Source organism: Calidris pugnax, unplaced genomic scaffold (assembly GCF_001431845.1).
Source record: "Calidris pugnax isolate Ruff unplaced genomic scaffold, ASM143184v1 scaffold1, whole genome shotgun sequence".
Lineage (NCBI taxonomy): Eukaryota > Metazoa > Chordata > Aves > Charadriiformes > Scolopacidae > Calidris > Calidris pugnax.
Genome location: NW_015090800.1, coordinates 6705944 through 6719520, shown reverse-complemented (window position 1 = coordinate 6719520; position 13577 = coordinate 6705944). Strand labels below are relative to the sequence as shown.

Here is a 13577-nt window from a genome sequence, read left to right as displayed (position 1 = left end):
CTAGACATGGCTCTTCAGGGCATGCTCTAGTGCCCAAGGTTATTGGTTTATGGCGAGGTGTTGAGTGTGGGGTTTAGTTGGTGGGTGTGGGGTTTAGTTGGTGGGTGTTTGGTGTGGTGTGTTTTGTATTTGTTTGGTGTGGTGTTTCTCTTTCTTAATTTTTTTTTTTTTTTTTTTTTTTGGTGGTGGTGTGTGGGAGTTTTTTGCTAGTCCTGGGTGAGAGATACCTGGCTGGTGTGGGAGCTCTGTCCCCACTCCAGGTGGGGAGGGCTGGGGAGGATCTGGTCCCTCATCGCTCTTGCCTCCTGTGCAGCAGGGCGAAGGGGACCGTGTTGTGCAGAGCACGTTTCCTCTCGTGTTTCTCCTTTCCCTTTTGCCTAGTCATCTTCTAGCAACATCTTACCTGCTATGTTCATACTAATAATGCATCTCATTCTCTCCCTGAAAAAAGTGTTTGAAAATAGCCGTTTTTTAAAAGAGGGAGAACCAGTAACAGAAACTAGATTTGCTAGAAAGACTGGTATTTTTTCCTAAACAAGCTACTGCTTTTTCAGAGTCTCTTTATTAGTCTCTGGATCTTCAAAAGTGACTTTCCCAAATACAGTGTTACTGGGGGCCTATTATTCATGCTTAATCAGATGCAGTGTGTTCTGCTGATGGCCAGTGGCTTCAGGCTGCTACCCTGAAATTGCCACCTCTTGCCATTTCCAATGCAAGAGGATATTCTTTTTAATTCAAGGTATTTGACAAGTTTGAGCACCCTCCCTGTGGCAGCGCAGATGGCAACTAAAGGGATGCTGGAACGATTTCACTCCTGCCTTGGTGATGACAAACTGGGTTTCAGGAGAGAGCAGTGAGACTGACTCTGCAAATCTGTTTGAACAGATCCCCAGTCTCTGACAAACATGGAAGGGATTTGATGCTCCCTGTGATGGCTAGTGCTGCGGTCTGAGGTCCTACCTGCTTACCCATGCTCTCTTGCTTGATCGTTATGTCCAGCGCTCCCCTCCTGTCTAGTTTCTGATTTCTAATGCTGTTATGGAGCTTGCACATTTAATGTTAAATCAATCTCTTAGTTTTGTGGGGGTTTGGTTTTCTCTCTTGTTTTCTACCCCCTTGTACAAAACTTCAAATGTCATGGATGGCTTCTAGAAAGAGATTTTTGCATTTGGTGACCTCTTTGAAGTTGTGAGAAGATGGGAGAGGAAACACAGGTGGCATTTTTAAGACAGGAAAAGGTCTACCTTATAGACCAGAGAGAACCTTGATGTTCTAGATAGAGGCTGTAAGGAAGCGCTAGATGAAACAAGGCTGAAATCCTGTTGAGCTGGTCTGCATGATGTCCCAGAGGGAAACCCTCTTTTTCATGGTGCAGGTTACCCTGCAGCAACTCCAGAGCTGGTCCTGGAGGAGCTGAAGCAGCCTGCAGTACATTGCAGCCTCCTCTGCCTCTTGTGAGAAGCACAGAGCTGCTCTGGTTGTTGGGGAATTAATTATTCATCTTCAAGGAGAAGGGCTCTTCAGGAAAATTCAACCTGCTGCAGCTCCTTTCTCCACCTTAAGGAACATGTGTGGGTTTCAAGTTTTGTGTACAGCTTGCAGAGACCAGGGCTTTAAAGAAAGGCACAGCTTGGACCTGAAATGTCCAAAGGTCCAGCAACTTCCAAATTTGTGATCTAACTTGGGAGTTTTGCTTTCTGAATAATGCTGGGGAAAAAAGGTGTGGTCAAAAACTTTTCTTCTGCTTAAAATCATGTAATATAAGTAATAAAAAAATAGACACACATGCATATTTGTGCTTCTTGCTGTAGTGCATGACTGTTGTATTGCCCAGCTTTGTGAACACTTTGTGGAATAGATGGGCTGGTGCTTAGAAGTTCATTTTGTAGATGTGCAGCTCATTTTTTCAGTTTTTTGAGACATTGAGCATTTTGTTGGACTTTGTATTCCCTTGTTCTGGGTAGTAGTGCCAGCGTGTGCAGTCCTCATTCCTCCTCCTATTCCTCATCACCTCCTATTTCCCACTCTCCTACAGCTTTTGTACAGATGTGATGAACTGGATGGGAAGACGAATCCAGCTGGGGGGTGGAAAGCAGCACTTCACCTTCTCTTCATCCCTCCATCCCTCCCCAAGGTGTCCTTCAGGTGGCTCAGCTCACCTGGGGCACTTCTCCACTGGAAACACCTGAGCTGGTGAACCAAACCCCTGGGTTTTGGGAGTAAAGAGAGATGAGAGGAGGAGCTGGTGGTGTCTGAGGCATCGCTGCTGCTGCTGGGTGTCTGTCGCCTTGAGAAGCACCTGACCCGTGGGCTGCCAGCCAGCGGCTCGCCAAAGTCCATGCAGCAGATGAATGGCAACGACCAAGCTACAACCTGGGAATTGTGTGGGGCTGAGGTGACACAAGCTTGATGTCAAGAAATAAATCATTGCAGCTTTTTTTCCTGTTGTAGCCACTGAGGTTAAAGCTGCAGAGGAATTTAGGTTGTTTTCTCCCCCCTCTTTTTCTGCTAATTGCAGGTGTAGATTGTCCTTAGAAGCCACTGCAGAAAGTCTTCTGTTGGGTTTCTGCAAAGTTTTTTGTCATTTTGTGTTTGGAATACACTCCTACTGTAATGGAATACACTCCTACTGTAACTTGCTTACTGAACTGATTCCATAGGATGTGATCTTTAGAGAGAGAGCACAATTTCCAAACTATTAAGTAAAAGAAAGGTTAGGGAAACGGAAAAACTGACCTCCTGTCAGAACAGAACACTTATTGAAGTAAGTGCTTTTGCTTCTACAGGTTGATACAAGGCTGTGATTAAGTGCATTTTCAAAGCAAAAACTAAAAAGGCTTAGGAAACATAACTTTAGACAATGTTGATTGCATGACTTCTTTGGCGTGCCCTGACAGTTCAGGGAGATGAAGCAGTGTTGTCGTTTGCATAAGAAAGTACAAACCTCTGTCAGAAAGTCCACCTGGGTGAGTGTTGCAGACTGATGTGGGTCTGTGTGTTATCATTTGGGTAGGGCGACCACACTTTGATCTGAACCAGAGAAGAAGCTGTAGCTCTATGGGGCTCAGGTTTTGTTGCCATTAAGTCAGCTGCTCAAGATCTACCCCTGTGGGAAGCATCAAAATCCATCGTCTCTTTAGACATGGAAGAAACGATGGAGAGGTGGGAAGGTGGTGTGGGATTGGGCCGTTGCAGGGTTGTTAAAAGTGCATCCTCTTCCCTCACTGGAAAGTGTTACTGACCTGAATAAAAGGGGGCTCAGCGCTAACCTGCAGCCTGAACCAGCTGTGTTGGAAAGCACCAGTATGAAAAAGGGAGAGGAAAAGGTGAGGGAGATACATAGATAAATACACCAAAGAGTTCAGATCTCTGGGAGAGGTGGCAAAAGGATGTTTCTTTGGGAAAGGGTTAACCAAAAGCACCATCAAAACTGGTACTGCACTAGTTTTATAGTTGATTTAAAATACCTGTTTCCTCAGGTTGTTTATAAATTGATGCTCTGATGACACAAAATACAGATTCAGGTTGAAGTTTCAGTATTTCTGTATTAAAATGGTAGAAACAGGGAAAAAAACCTTGCTGAATTCAAAGCCCAGGATGGACTCCTACTTTAACAAGCAGCCTTCTTCAGAGGTAGGAGGAGTGTATTTTTGAAGCTTTGTTGTTTTGGCTTATAAATAAGCTTTGCTAGAAGTTTGAATGTTTTGCAATTCTTTCATGACCTTTAAATTTGCAGCTGTAGGATGTATGTGAGTGCTCAGATCCCTTTAATCTGGCGTACATGCATACTCTTTTAGATTTCAAAGGGGAATTCTGTTTCCCCACATGCACCGCCTGTTCTTGTGATGACTTGGAGACCAGCCCTGTTGGACTCATTCTCTGTATACACGTGGAGCCCTTGAAATATTCATTACAGTCTGTGGTAACCTAATATTAGTGAATCATCTTACAGTTCTTTACAAGAAGGTTGGGTTTTTTTCAGCCTGATAATAAAACTGCAGGTTTTCTTTAAGCAAATATCCAGTAATACTCATGCTCAGCTACCCTCTGCTTAGCTTATTGCTAAGCAAACTCACAGCTATGTAACTGCTGATATCTGCATCATTTGTTGTCACAAATATTTACAGTTTGGGTCTTTCCTCTTATGTGTGCTTCCTATGTAAGTATCCAAAACAATTTCCTTCCTTAATGTAAATATTTAATCCAGTGCACACAGACCTGTTAACCTTTGCATTGAGGACGTACCCATCAGGGATGCTCTCGGTGGATTTGCGTGTTGCAGAATAAATCACCAGAAACCTGTCAAACCCTGAAGAGATATGCAAATGCCTGTGTCTCTTTAATCTGGCATGTGTGTATCCTGTCTGATTTGAGATGGGAATTCTCATCCCGGGGGAGCAATGCAGGAACTCCTGATGCTTCTGCAGTGCTGTGAGGAATTACAAGCCAGCTGGTGTCCAGGTTTGAGGACTATTTCTGTTGTTGCTTGGGCCATTTTGTGGAGCTGGGAAGAGACGCAGGTGCAGGGGGCAGCTTTTGAACCTGTAACGGGGCATTCCTGCCAGTTTCCTCTCTTTGGGAGAGAGGGAGCAAACACACGTATGTGGTTGTGAATATATTATACGTGTCCTTTCTCTTGCAGAGAATAATGCTCTTCAGTTTGTAGGCTTCTGTATTGTAGGGAACATGAGTAGGGACTGTTGAAACCCATCCTTACTCACCGTAAACGACTCCCTCCTGTCTTGATTTGAAGCCATTACAACATCTTCCTCCATGGAAAATGACCATGCTCTTGTTTGCTCTGTCTCATACCAAGACACGATCATTTCCAGAGTTGTGTTGCTATCCCCATACATTTTGTTAAGTCTGTTTTCTTTTGAATGCACTTCTCTGTATTTATTAGCCCTCCCAGTGGTTAGTACGCTCAGAGAGACTGTAGGTACTAAAGCACATTCAGCTGTGGTGTGGTCCATGCCTAATCCAGCCCTGATCTGCTCAGTATGAAATACTCTGTTTCTAATGGACACTCAAACAGTTACTGAGGTCTCCAAAGCAGTGTGGTATGGTTTGCTCCATCACGTGAAGCATTCTGTTTAGCTCCACAAAATTCCCCCTCATGCCAAAGGAAAACGTAAATATCCTAATGTAACTCCTGTTGGTTTTGCGTGAGATATGTGCAATGGTGGGAAGGGCTCTTGTGGCTGTTTGGGGTGGCTCTAAGCAGTTTGGAATTAGCCTCTCCACAGTCAGTGACAACTCATGCTTATTTAAAAACTAGAACTGCAATTACATGCCTTCTACCTATGTATTTTTAGTATGCCAATCAACTGGGGATCAAGGCAGTAGAAGATTAGCGGATTAGTGGCAAAGAGGAAACATTTACTTAAATGCCAGGTAATTTTAGGGTTATTTAGATCTCTGTTCTCTGCTGCTTCCATCTCTACTAGCAGGGCATGAAAATAGCAGGCAAAATATGCACTTGGGGTGAAAGTGGCCTCAATTTCTTACTCTCCTTTTCATGCATCTCTCCAGCTCCTCTTTTAGAGTCCTGCTGGCTCTTTTCAACCCTGTTTCAGGCCAGGAAGCGTGACCTGTTCGCTTTTGTGGGTCTCCATGCTCTTTTTACTTTTAGGGTCTAAAAACACCCCAGAAACGTCTACTGTTTTTATGTGGGTATCTACCGCTCTGCAGAGGAATTGTTACTGGAATGGCAGTGGAAATTTGAGGGGAGAGAGGGGAAGGCACCCCTTTCATTGTTGAGCTTTGGCAAAGAAAAGACTTCCAAGGCACAAGTCTCTGCCCTGACCCCTTTTGCCTGTTTATGGGACTTTACCCGCACTCTTTAGCAGCTCTTGTTGATGACAGTGGAAGGTGTATCCTGGTGTTTAAAGCTAGGTTGTTGGGAGAGCAGGCAACCCCAAAATAAACAGGAGATTAGTTCTGATATAAGCCTTGAAGTGTTATTTTTGGGGTGTGCAAAGGTTAGGACCATACCTGCAGAATCACCTCCATTTCCAGACATCTGTGAGGATGAGTGGGACAAGGGAAGAAAGGGTCTGAGGTGCAGGGGCATTTGCAAGATGAACCTAGAGGCAATTATTTTTCTGGCCTTCTCAGTGGAGATCCACCTTTACAGAGATGCATTGGTACCTGATGCTCCCCAAGACGTTAAGGGAAGCCAAAGGATTTTGTTTCTGGGTTCCCCTTTGCAGAGATCTGAACTAGATCTAGAGGCATGGTAGAAATACTGCTGTGCTTTGAGTTTTCCATCTGGAGTCTAGTTTGGATCCAGAAATCAGTATTGGTCCATGCCTTTGGATTTGAATCATGACACTTTACTGTGGCATGGTGATTGAGTTCTGGTTTCGGCTTTCTGTATTTTCAGTAGACTTGGAAATTGGCTGCAGAATGGTAAACAGTGGTAAAGCATAAATCTGGTTTTTTTATGCTTTGTCTGGAATATAGAGCTCTGCTGCAATGGAAAAAAACTAAAGCTGTATCTAACTAGTCATGGTTTATGTAAGGTTTACTTTAGCATAGAGAATATTTTTCATGTGGCTTAGATGTGCAATTACTGTGCACTGATAACTTCTTAATGATCCCTTGTGTAAACTCACTGGCAGCAGCCTGATCTTCAAACAGTTTCTAAATGCAGGTGGTGTTGACCAAGGCATGTAGGTTCTTGCAAAGATGTGTGTAGCAGAAGAGGTATTTTAACTGAACAGTTACAAGAACTGTTCTTTCTTTCAATATGATGATATTTTTGCCTCTTAACAGTGTTCTAATGTTCTTTAGTTGCTGTTTTTTTCTGTTGAGAGCTAGTAAGAACTATGTCATCCATCGTGTTGTACAAATGTCTTGTTCCTTGGGTGGCAGTTTTGCCCACGGTGGAAGCATTTGCAGCAATATGCTGATCTCCAATTAATGTAGTACAACTGGGCTCAAGCAACTGAGAGCATTCTCCAAATTGAAATGGTTTCTCGGGTAGCTCTTAAGTGTCATCTCTAAGGACTGATATTGCTGCGTGGGCAGTGGATCCTTATCTGCCTGCATCTTCATTCCTTCTCCTTCTGGGAGCTCTGGTAACTTCAAGCCTTGCCTGCGGGTGCTTGTGACTCTTCAGTGTGGAAAGTTTCTGTCTTTTCTTTTTCTAAAAGGATTCAGTCGTTGAAAACTGGCGGAAGACTGGCTCTTGGAGACTGTCATAAGGACAATTATTTGTTGGCAACAGCTTAAACAGCAGTTTCTCAAAATCCTCTAAACAAAATCCATTTGTGCTACTTGGAGGAGCGTTTCTACTTCATGCTGATGAAAGAGCTTTCTTAACTACAAGAAGCAAAGTTCTTTCTTTGCTGGACTTTGTTCCCATCAAAACCACGTATAACTAAGTTCTCATAAAACTTAGCAGCTGCAGCCTTTGACAGACGAGCATTGTCTTGCTGTAAGCCTTTGCTTTTAAAGGGCATGCATCAAAAGTAATTCAGTATAGTGAGGAGCTAATTCTGGGTCTACCCTCTCTAAATACGCCTCTTGGATAAAACCAGTTGTCTGAAGCTTGCAGATATAGGCCGGCTCTTCAAGGAGTGTGAAGAGGCTGTCTCTGCTCAGGCTGTTTGGAGAAAAACAAAAACAAAACCAAAAAACTCTTCAGGAGCTGGGAAATAGCTTCCTTCTTGAGAGTACTGATGGACACAGAAGAGGGAGGTTTCACAGGCTGGGTTCTGCGTGGCCAAAAAAAAACCCCGCCACAAGTCTTTTGGATCCTCTTTGTGGCTTAGCACATCAAGGGACAGGTCTTGGGGACGTCAGAAAGCAAGGGATTTCTTTAAACCAGGAAAGCCTATTGCCCACTCTAATGGTGTTGAGTCCAGGGAATCAAGGCCCCAGGCTTAGGCAAGATGGGTAAAAATCAAGTTGCCAAAAAGCAAACCCCCAAATTGGGCATTGCTGGCTATCTAAGCTGTGGGACAGGCATCTTTGTGCTCTGTTTATGTCAAAGTTGATTAGTGCTGAGAATGGTCCAGGCCAAATTAAGCTTCTTTCTTTTCTTGTACTGATTTGCAAGCCGAGCATAATTAGGGTGGCAGAAGGTGTTATCAGTGAATTTATTCACACTCTGCTTTTGTGTAAAAGCAGCTTTGGTGAAACTGCTTCTAACTTCAAGTAACAAAACACCTGAAACTTGCCATCCTGATGAGCCAAGGGGGACTAATATATTGGTGTGTGATATTATGTGCATTGCAGAGTGATTTAAAGAAATTCTATCTTAATACAGCCGGGTTTAAAAGATAACGGAATGCACTGTAATGATAAAAATATACAATAAAAATAAAGCTGTTTGGTTTTGTACTAACAAAGCCCCAAAGCAAAATTTACTGAAAAATTCCCCTTTCTTTCCTGCATTCTTGCACACAAGCCTAAACAGTAATAATACAGGGATTTTTAGGATGACAAGTTCTGGTGGTTTGTGGGTTTGTGTGCTTTCTGGTTGTTTTTTTTCCCCTTTTCTCATGTCCAGAAATACCACATGTAATAAAGCAGATCTTGAGACAAGACTCCTGTACTGGTGGAGTAGAGGACAAAACCTGCTTTAAAATTAATTTCAATTGAAAATTATGATTGTGAGTTGCCAAAACCATTCTGAGAATGCAGCATCATGTTTTAACACAGAAATGGGGTATGTTTGATCTTGATCCTGCCCTTGTAAATTAATAGAAAGCACAAGCATGAAAGGTGTCCCATGCAAAAGGCACAACTGGATTCCTCATTCTGTGTTGAGTCCATGGAAGGAGGTGAGCATGTGGGAAGTGGGCATTGCACTGAGCAGGAAGCCATCCAGACTTCATGAAGGGACATGATGCTGAAATGTCCACCCTTCCTTGGCCATTCAGCCCAAGCCTGTAGGCAGGTGACTCTTGCTGCAAAGCCAGGGATCCCCTCACCTGACGGTCTTTGGCATCCTGCTGTGTTTAAGGATCTGAGCTGATATCTTCAATATTTTTTGCTCTGGTATCGCTAATGTTCTTCTAGGAAATGAGAAATGGATTTCATACCCTTCCGTACCTTAGGGGTACACATATTACTCACTTGCTATGTAACTAACCAACACGTTAGCAGGCAATTTAAGAATAATGATGGATAGGCTTAAATTTAAATGAACTTTTAATTATTGCTCAAATTGTTTGTTCTATTAGTACTCATTCATTTCATAGCAAGTATTCAAAATGGAGAGTGGTTTTGAATATGAAAAATGCAATTAAAAAGAAATTGTGCCATTTGCTGTATATAAACAGGGTAGACCAGGGATCTCACTGCCCAGCAGTGGATCAGGATCCCATACTTTGAAAGGCAGCGTGCCAGCACCAACAGCCTGAGTGAATTCCACACACCTTGATTTCTGGAGCAAATAAAGGCCCAAGGTGTAAACAATTCTCTATATTTATAAGCATAGGTCTAGTTTTATACCCACTCCAGTGTTTCCTCCTAATCTGTTCCAGCCTTTGGGGACAGACCGCAAGGTTCTCATCTAGGAACACCACGTCTGTGGTACCTGTTTATTAAACTCACCCCCCTGCAAAAAATCACCCAAACTGACATTATTTAAGCCATGACAAGATCACAATACAATTTGATGTAAAAGGCAGGGTGTAGTTCATACTTGTTTTTCTAGTGTAGTGGGATGTCTGTGATCTGTTGGCAGCTGGGACTGGGGCTATTTTAAGAAGCTGACAGTGTTGGTGCTGTATAATGTTACTCTGTAGGCAGAGTATTTTAATCAAGGTCAGAAGGAAGGGATGATGGCAAACTGCTTGTTATTTTTTTGCCTTTTTCTCTTTATTTAGACTTGCACAGTAACTCTTGGGTGAACAAATATCCTTTTTAAAAGGACTTTTGAAATACTGAGCCTTTTCTAAATGTAATTAGTTTGTGGCAACAGTCTTATCCCATTACATCATGTTTGTATAAAGAACTAGGCTGTGCAACAGTGTTCATGGGTCTGTATTTATATCGTTGTTGTCAATAGTCTTCTGTCATTTTTACTACTTCTGCAGGAGTTTGCGTAACTGCTGTGATTGTTTAGCTGTGTCATCGATGATGATGATGATAAATGGTCAAAGTACTGAAGAGGGTAGCAAAACCAGAACCTGTCCTGGTGCATCTGGCTGGGCATCCCTTCACAATTTATGTCTTTCCTTTCATGCTTCCTATTGCAGAGGTGGTGGCTAATTCTGTGGAAGCTCTTTGCCAACTTCCCTTTGAATGATAACATTTTAAAAGCCCTTTGGGGAGGGTTGTGAGGGCAGCCTGGCAGAGAGGCTGGTAAAGGCACTGTGAGTATGGGCCACTAGCAAAGGGACTCTCCAGCTTTGGCAATTGTTTGTTTTGTTTCCTTTAATTTAAATATTTATGCAACTTTTTAGTTCAAATAGCTCAAAAGTAGAATGAAATAGCTTAATATATCTGGAGTGGAAAGTCATCATCCTGCAAATTTGAATGTGGGTTATCTTCAGGTGCCTCCTGAAAATTATCCTAAAATACAAATTCACATGTAAAAATCTTTATTGAAAGAACTCCTGTGCCCTCTGCTGAGGGCTGCCTTTCAGAAAATACAGCCTTGGCAGAATTATCTGCATCCCCTGAACTGATGCCTGGATTAACAGCTCAAGTAGGAGGTCGTGGTGCAAATACTCTGAATTTACACCTAGAAACTGAATGACCAGAGAGGTCAATGGTATTGCAGCTTGAATATACACTCCAGGTTTACAAAAATAGATTTAACTTTTGGAGGATGGCGTAATACCTTTGTGTAGCATACGAATGGGGCTTTCTTGACGAAGGAATGCCGTGGCATCCATGAAAACATTTTTGGTTTTCTGCAGATGGGCAAACCAGTTGTAAGAAATGTCAGTTGGAAGAGCTTCCTGCTAGAATATCTATTACAAGTACCTGTTGGGGTGTCTGTTACTAGAAGAGATTAAAATTGTTCATCCAAGCTTATTTATTCAAATCTTTGTCTAAACCCACCCAATTATGAGACAGAAATGATGAACAGAACTATTGGGTGACGTTAGAAAGTCCTGAAAATGGCACTCAGTACTGCACTGAAGGTCTAATAACGTGGCTATACTAAAACCTCTCTGGTTTAGTTCAACACCAGTTAAAGCACTGGTGGTTTTTCCTCCAGAGTTTGGCTCACTATATGAACAAAACTCTGTTTCATAATAGGGAAGCTAAACAGCAGCATGCCGTTTGAAGTACTGAGAATTTAATCTTGTTACTAATTTTGAAAAGTATTTCTACAATGTCTGTCAATGCGCTCAACACCTTTATAGTAATACAGTGGCACAGGGTTTTATTTATCACATGGATTTACCCTTTGGCAGTGGCGGTGGGAAGAATGGTTGCAAAGGGCAATGTTTAATGTCTGCTTCATGTTTTACCTTCCCCGGTATATTTGTATGTCTTTTCATTTTGTTCATACTTGCTTTTTTTTTTTTTTTTATCTCTGTTTGTTATGTTGTGTAGTCTTGTACAAATGGCTAGAAGCAGAACTCCATGGCAAGAGCTCAGATACTGCAGACAAAACCTCAGGTAAAGAGGCGTTAAGGTCAAAACAATCACCAGGCCCTCTCTCTTTATTTTCTGTCTTCCGACTCCCCTTGAATCAAATTAAGGATCAGAGTTTAAAAACTGAACCAAAAATCCTCAATTTTCTTCATTCTTTTACCTAATTTAAATCAATATCTGATAAATTTTAGTCTCTTTCTTGAAGCTCTCTTGGCAGATGTGTTTCCCCTCTCCAGCGAAATGCCACTAGTGGTGTCAGATATATTGGTGAATATACAAATTGCTAGATCCTAGTGTGCTTGGTAAAGACTGAACAATATCTTGCATGAGGTAGTAGTAGAGGATACTTATCAGGAAATACAGCTGGGCTTAGTTATGTAGGTATGTAGACAAAGGGTACTGGAAGGCCCAGTTCCACCAGTTTCTGCTACAGAGACACAAAGGTTCCCGACACCTCAAAGAAGCATCTTTTGCAGTCTAGACTGCAATATTAGTGAGGTCCACATAGACATGCACACCCTACAAAAAAAAAAAAAGCCAAATCATGCAGGAGTATTGGTAGGGTACACAACCCACCATGGCTTTCTGCTTAAATATGATCCATCACTTCCTTTATATGTTGACATGCAAGAGGTATGTTAGACCCTGCTCACTTCAAAAAAAGCCCCTCTGAAAAAGCCACCACTATCTTACAGGCAACTCAGATTTTAAAATTTTGGAATGAGAACTGTTTTGTCTGCCTTGTCCCAGTCTTCCCTTTCATATAATTGCCCTTCTCTGCTGTAAGATTATGAAAATATGTGATAAGAAATAATGCCTCTGAGTTAACGTCCTTGAGCACTGACCAGCCTACCACTGCCGCTTTGGTGTCGTGGTGAGGCCCAGGAGAAAAGCAGCAGAGCATAATTTCTGCACGGCTTAAACTAACCATCTCCTGAACCTGACAATTAACAGCTTAGTTGCTCCCCAGCCAAGCACTATTATTCCTGTCCCCGTGTTGTTTTCTTGCTCGCACGTTGTACGTTACTTGCTTCTCATGCAGGGTCAACCGGTTACCCAATGCTTAACAAAGTTCTGTCTGCAGGGAGAGAACAGAGCTGGATGTGCTGAGCACTTTTAATTAGAAATAGCTGTCAAAGAGGTTGTCACCATGAGATGCAGTACTGTGCACAGTCGTGCTCCCAGTACGTTCCTCTAAAGGAATAAAAGATATTTTTATTTCTGTGGTCACAAGCATTCCTGTCTATGTTCCAGAGCTTGGAAGGAGCGACAGATAGCTCACATTCCCTGGACCAGAGGGCGTGGGTAGAGGATGCCTCTGCCTATTTGGTACATGTTTTTGTATGCCTCTGTAACTGTGATAATTAATAAAAACAGATCTGCTTAAGATCACTAAATTTTTAAATATGGTCACTCATATGAAGCCCATTGTGACTGACAACCTCACAACTGTAGCTACATTTCCCTAGCAATTTTATCCTTCATCCAAAACACAGAAGATGCTTATTTTCTGACTTTGAGAAAGCTTTTCATTTTGAAATGAAATTAGCACGGTTTTTCTTGATCTAGTACCCATCGCTTCACCATTTGCTTTTAATTTGAAACTAAAAATCTCTTTAAGAATGAGTGCCTTTAAGGGGTGGTGCAAGTTGTTTAAAAGGACCGTTCGATTGGATACTGCATCCTATGTAAATGGAACTTAAATCTGACATATTTTACATAATTTTGAAATATACTTGAATGATTTTTTTTTTTTAAATATCCTGAAAGCAAAAAGGAACCCATTCAAAACCAAATTTTTAATTTGCCTCTGATAGGCAGCTTACCCTATGAGATGTGCTGTTTGCACAAATGGGTACCACGCATCAAATACGATCTTTCTGTCTGTACTTATAGTACTGTTATCTGGCTATTAATATTTTAGAATATGGATTCAATTCACATTTGATACTTGCTGCATTTTTAATGTGCCTTGCTAATCCTGTTTTGGAAGCTAGCAAGCAAGCACT

The 13577-nt window shown here is 42.1% G+C and overlaps 1 protein-coding gene across 6 annotated transcripts in view; it reads left to right on the top strand.

The window, feature by feature from the left end:
- Positions 1–13577, top strand: part of DENND5B (DENN/MADD domain containing 5B) — a 122859-nt gene that overhangs the window by 37907 nt on the left and 71375 nt on the right. For 4 of the 6 annotated variants that reach the window (XM_014937394.1, XM_014937395.1, XM_014937392.1 and 1 more), the window contains exon 2: positions 11527–11592. The exons of the other annotated variants lie outside the window; for them this stretch is intronic. In XM_014937394.1, coding sequence (XP_014792880.1) covers positions 11527–11592 — 66 coding nt within the window. The remainder of the gene's footprint in view (positions 1–11526; positions 11593–13577) is intronic. 6 annotated transcript variants of the gene reach the window in all.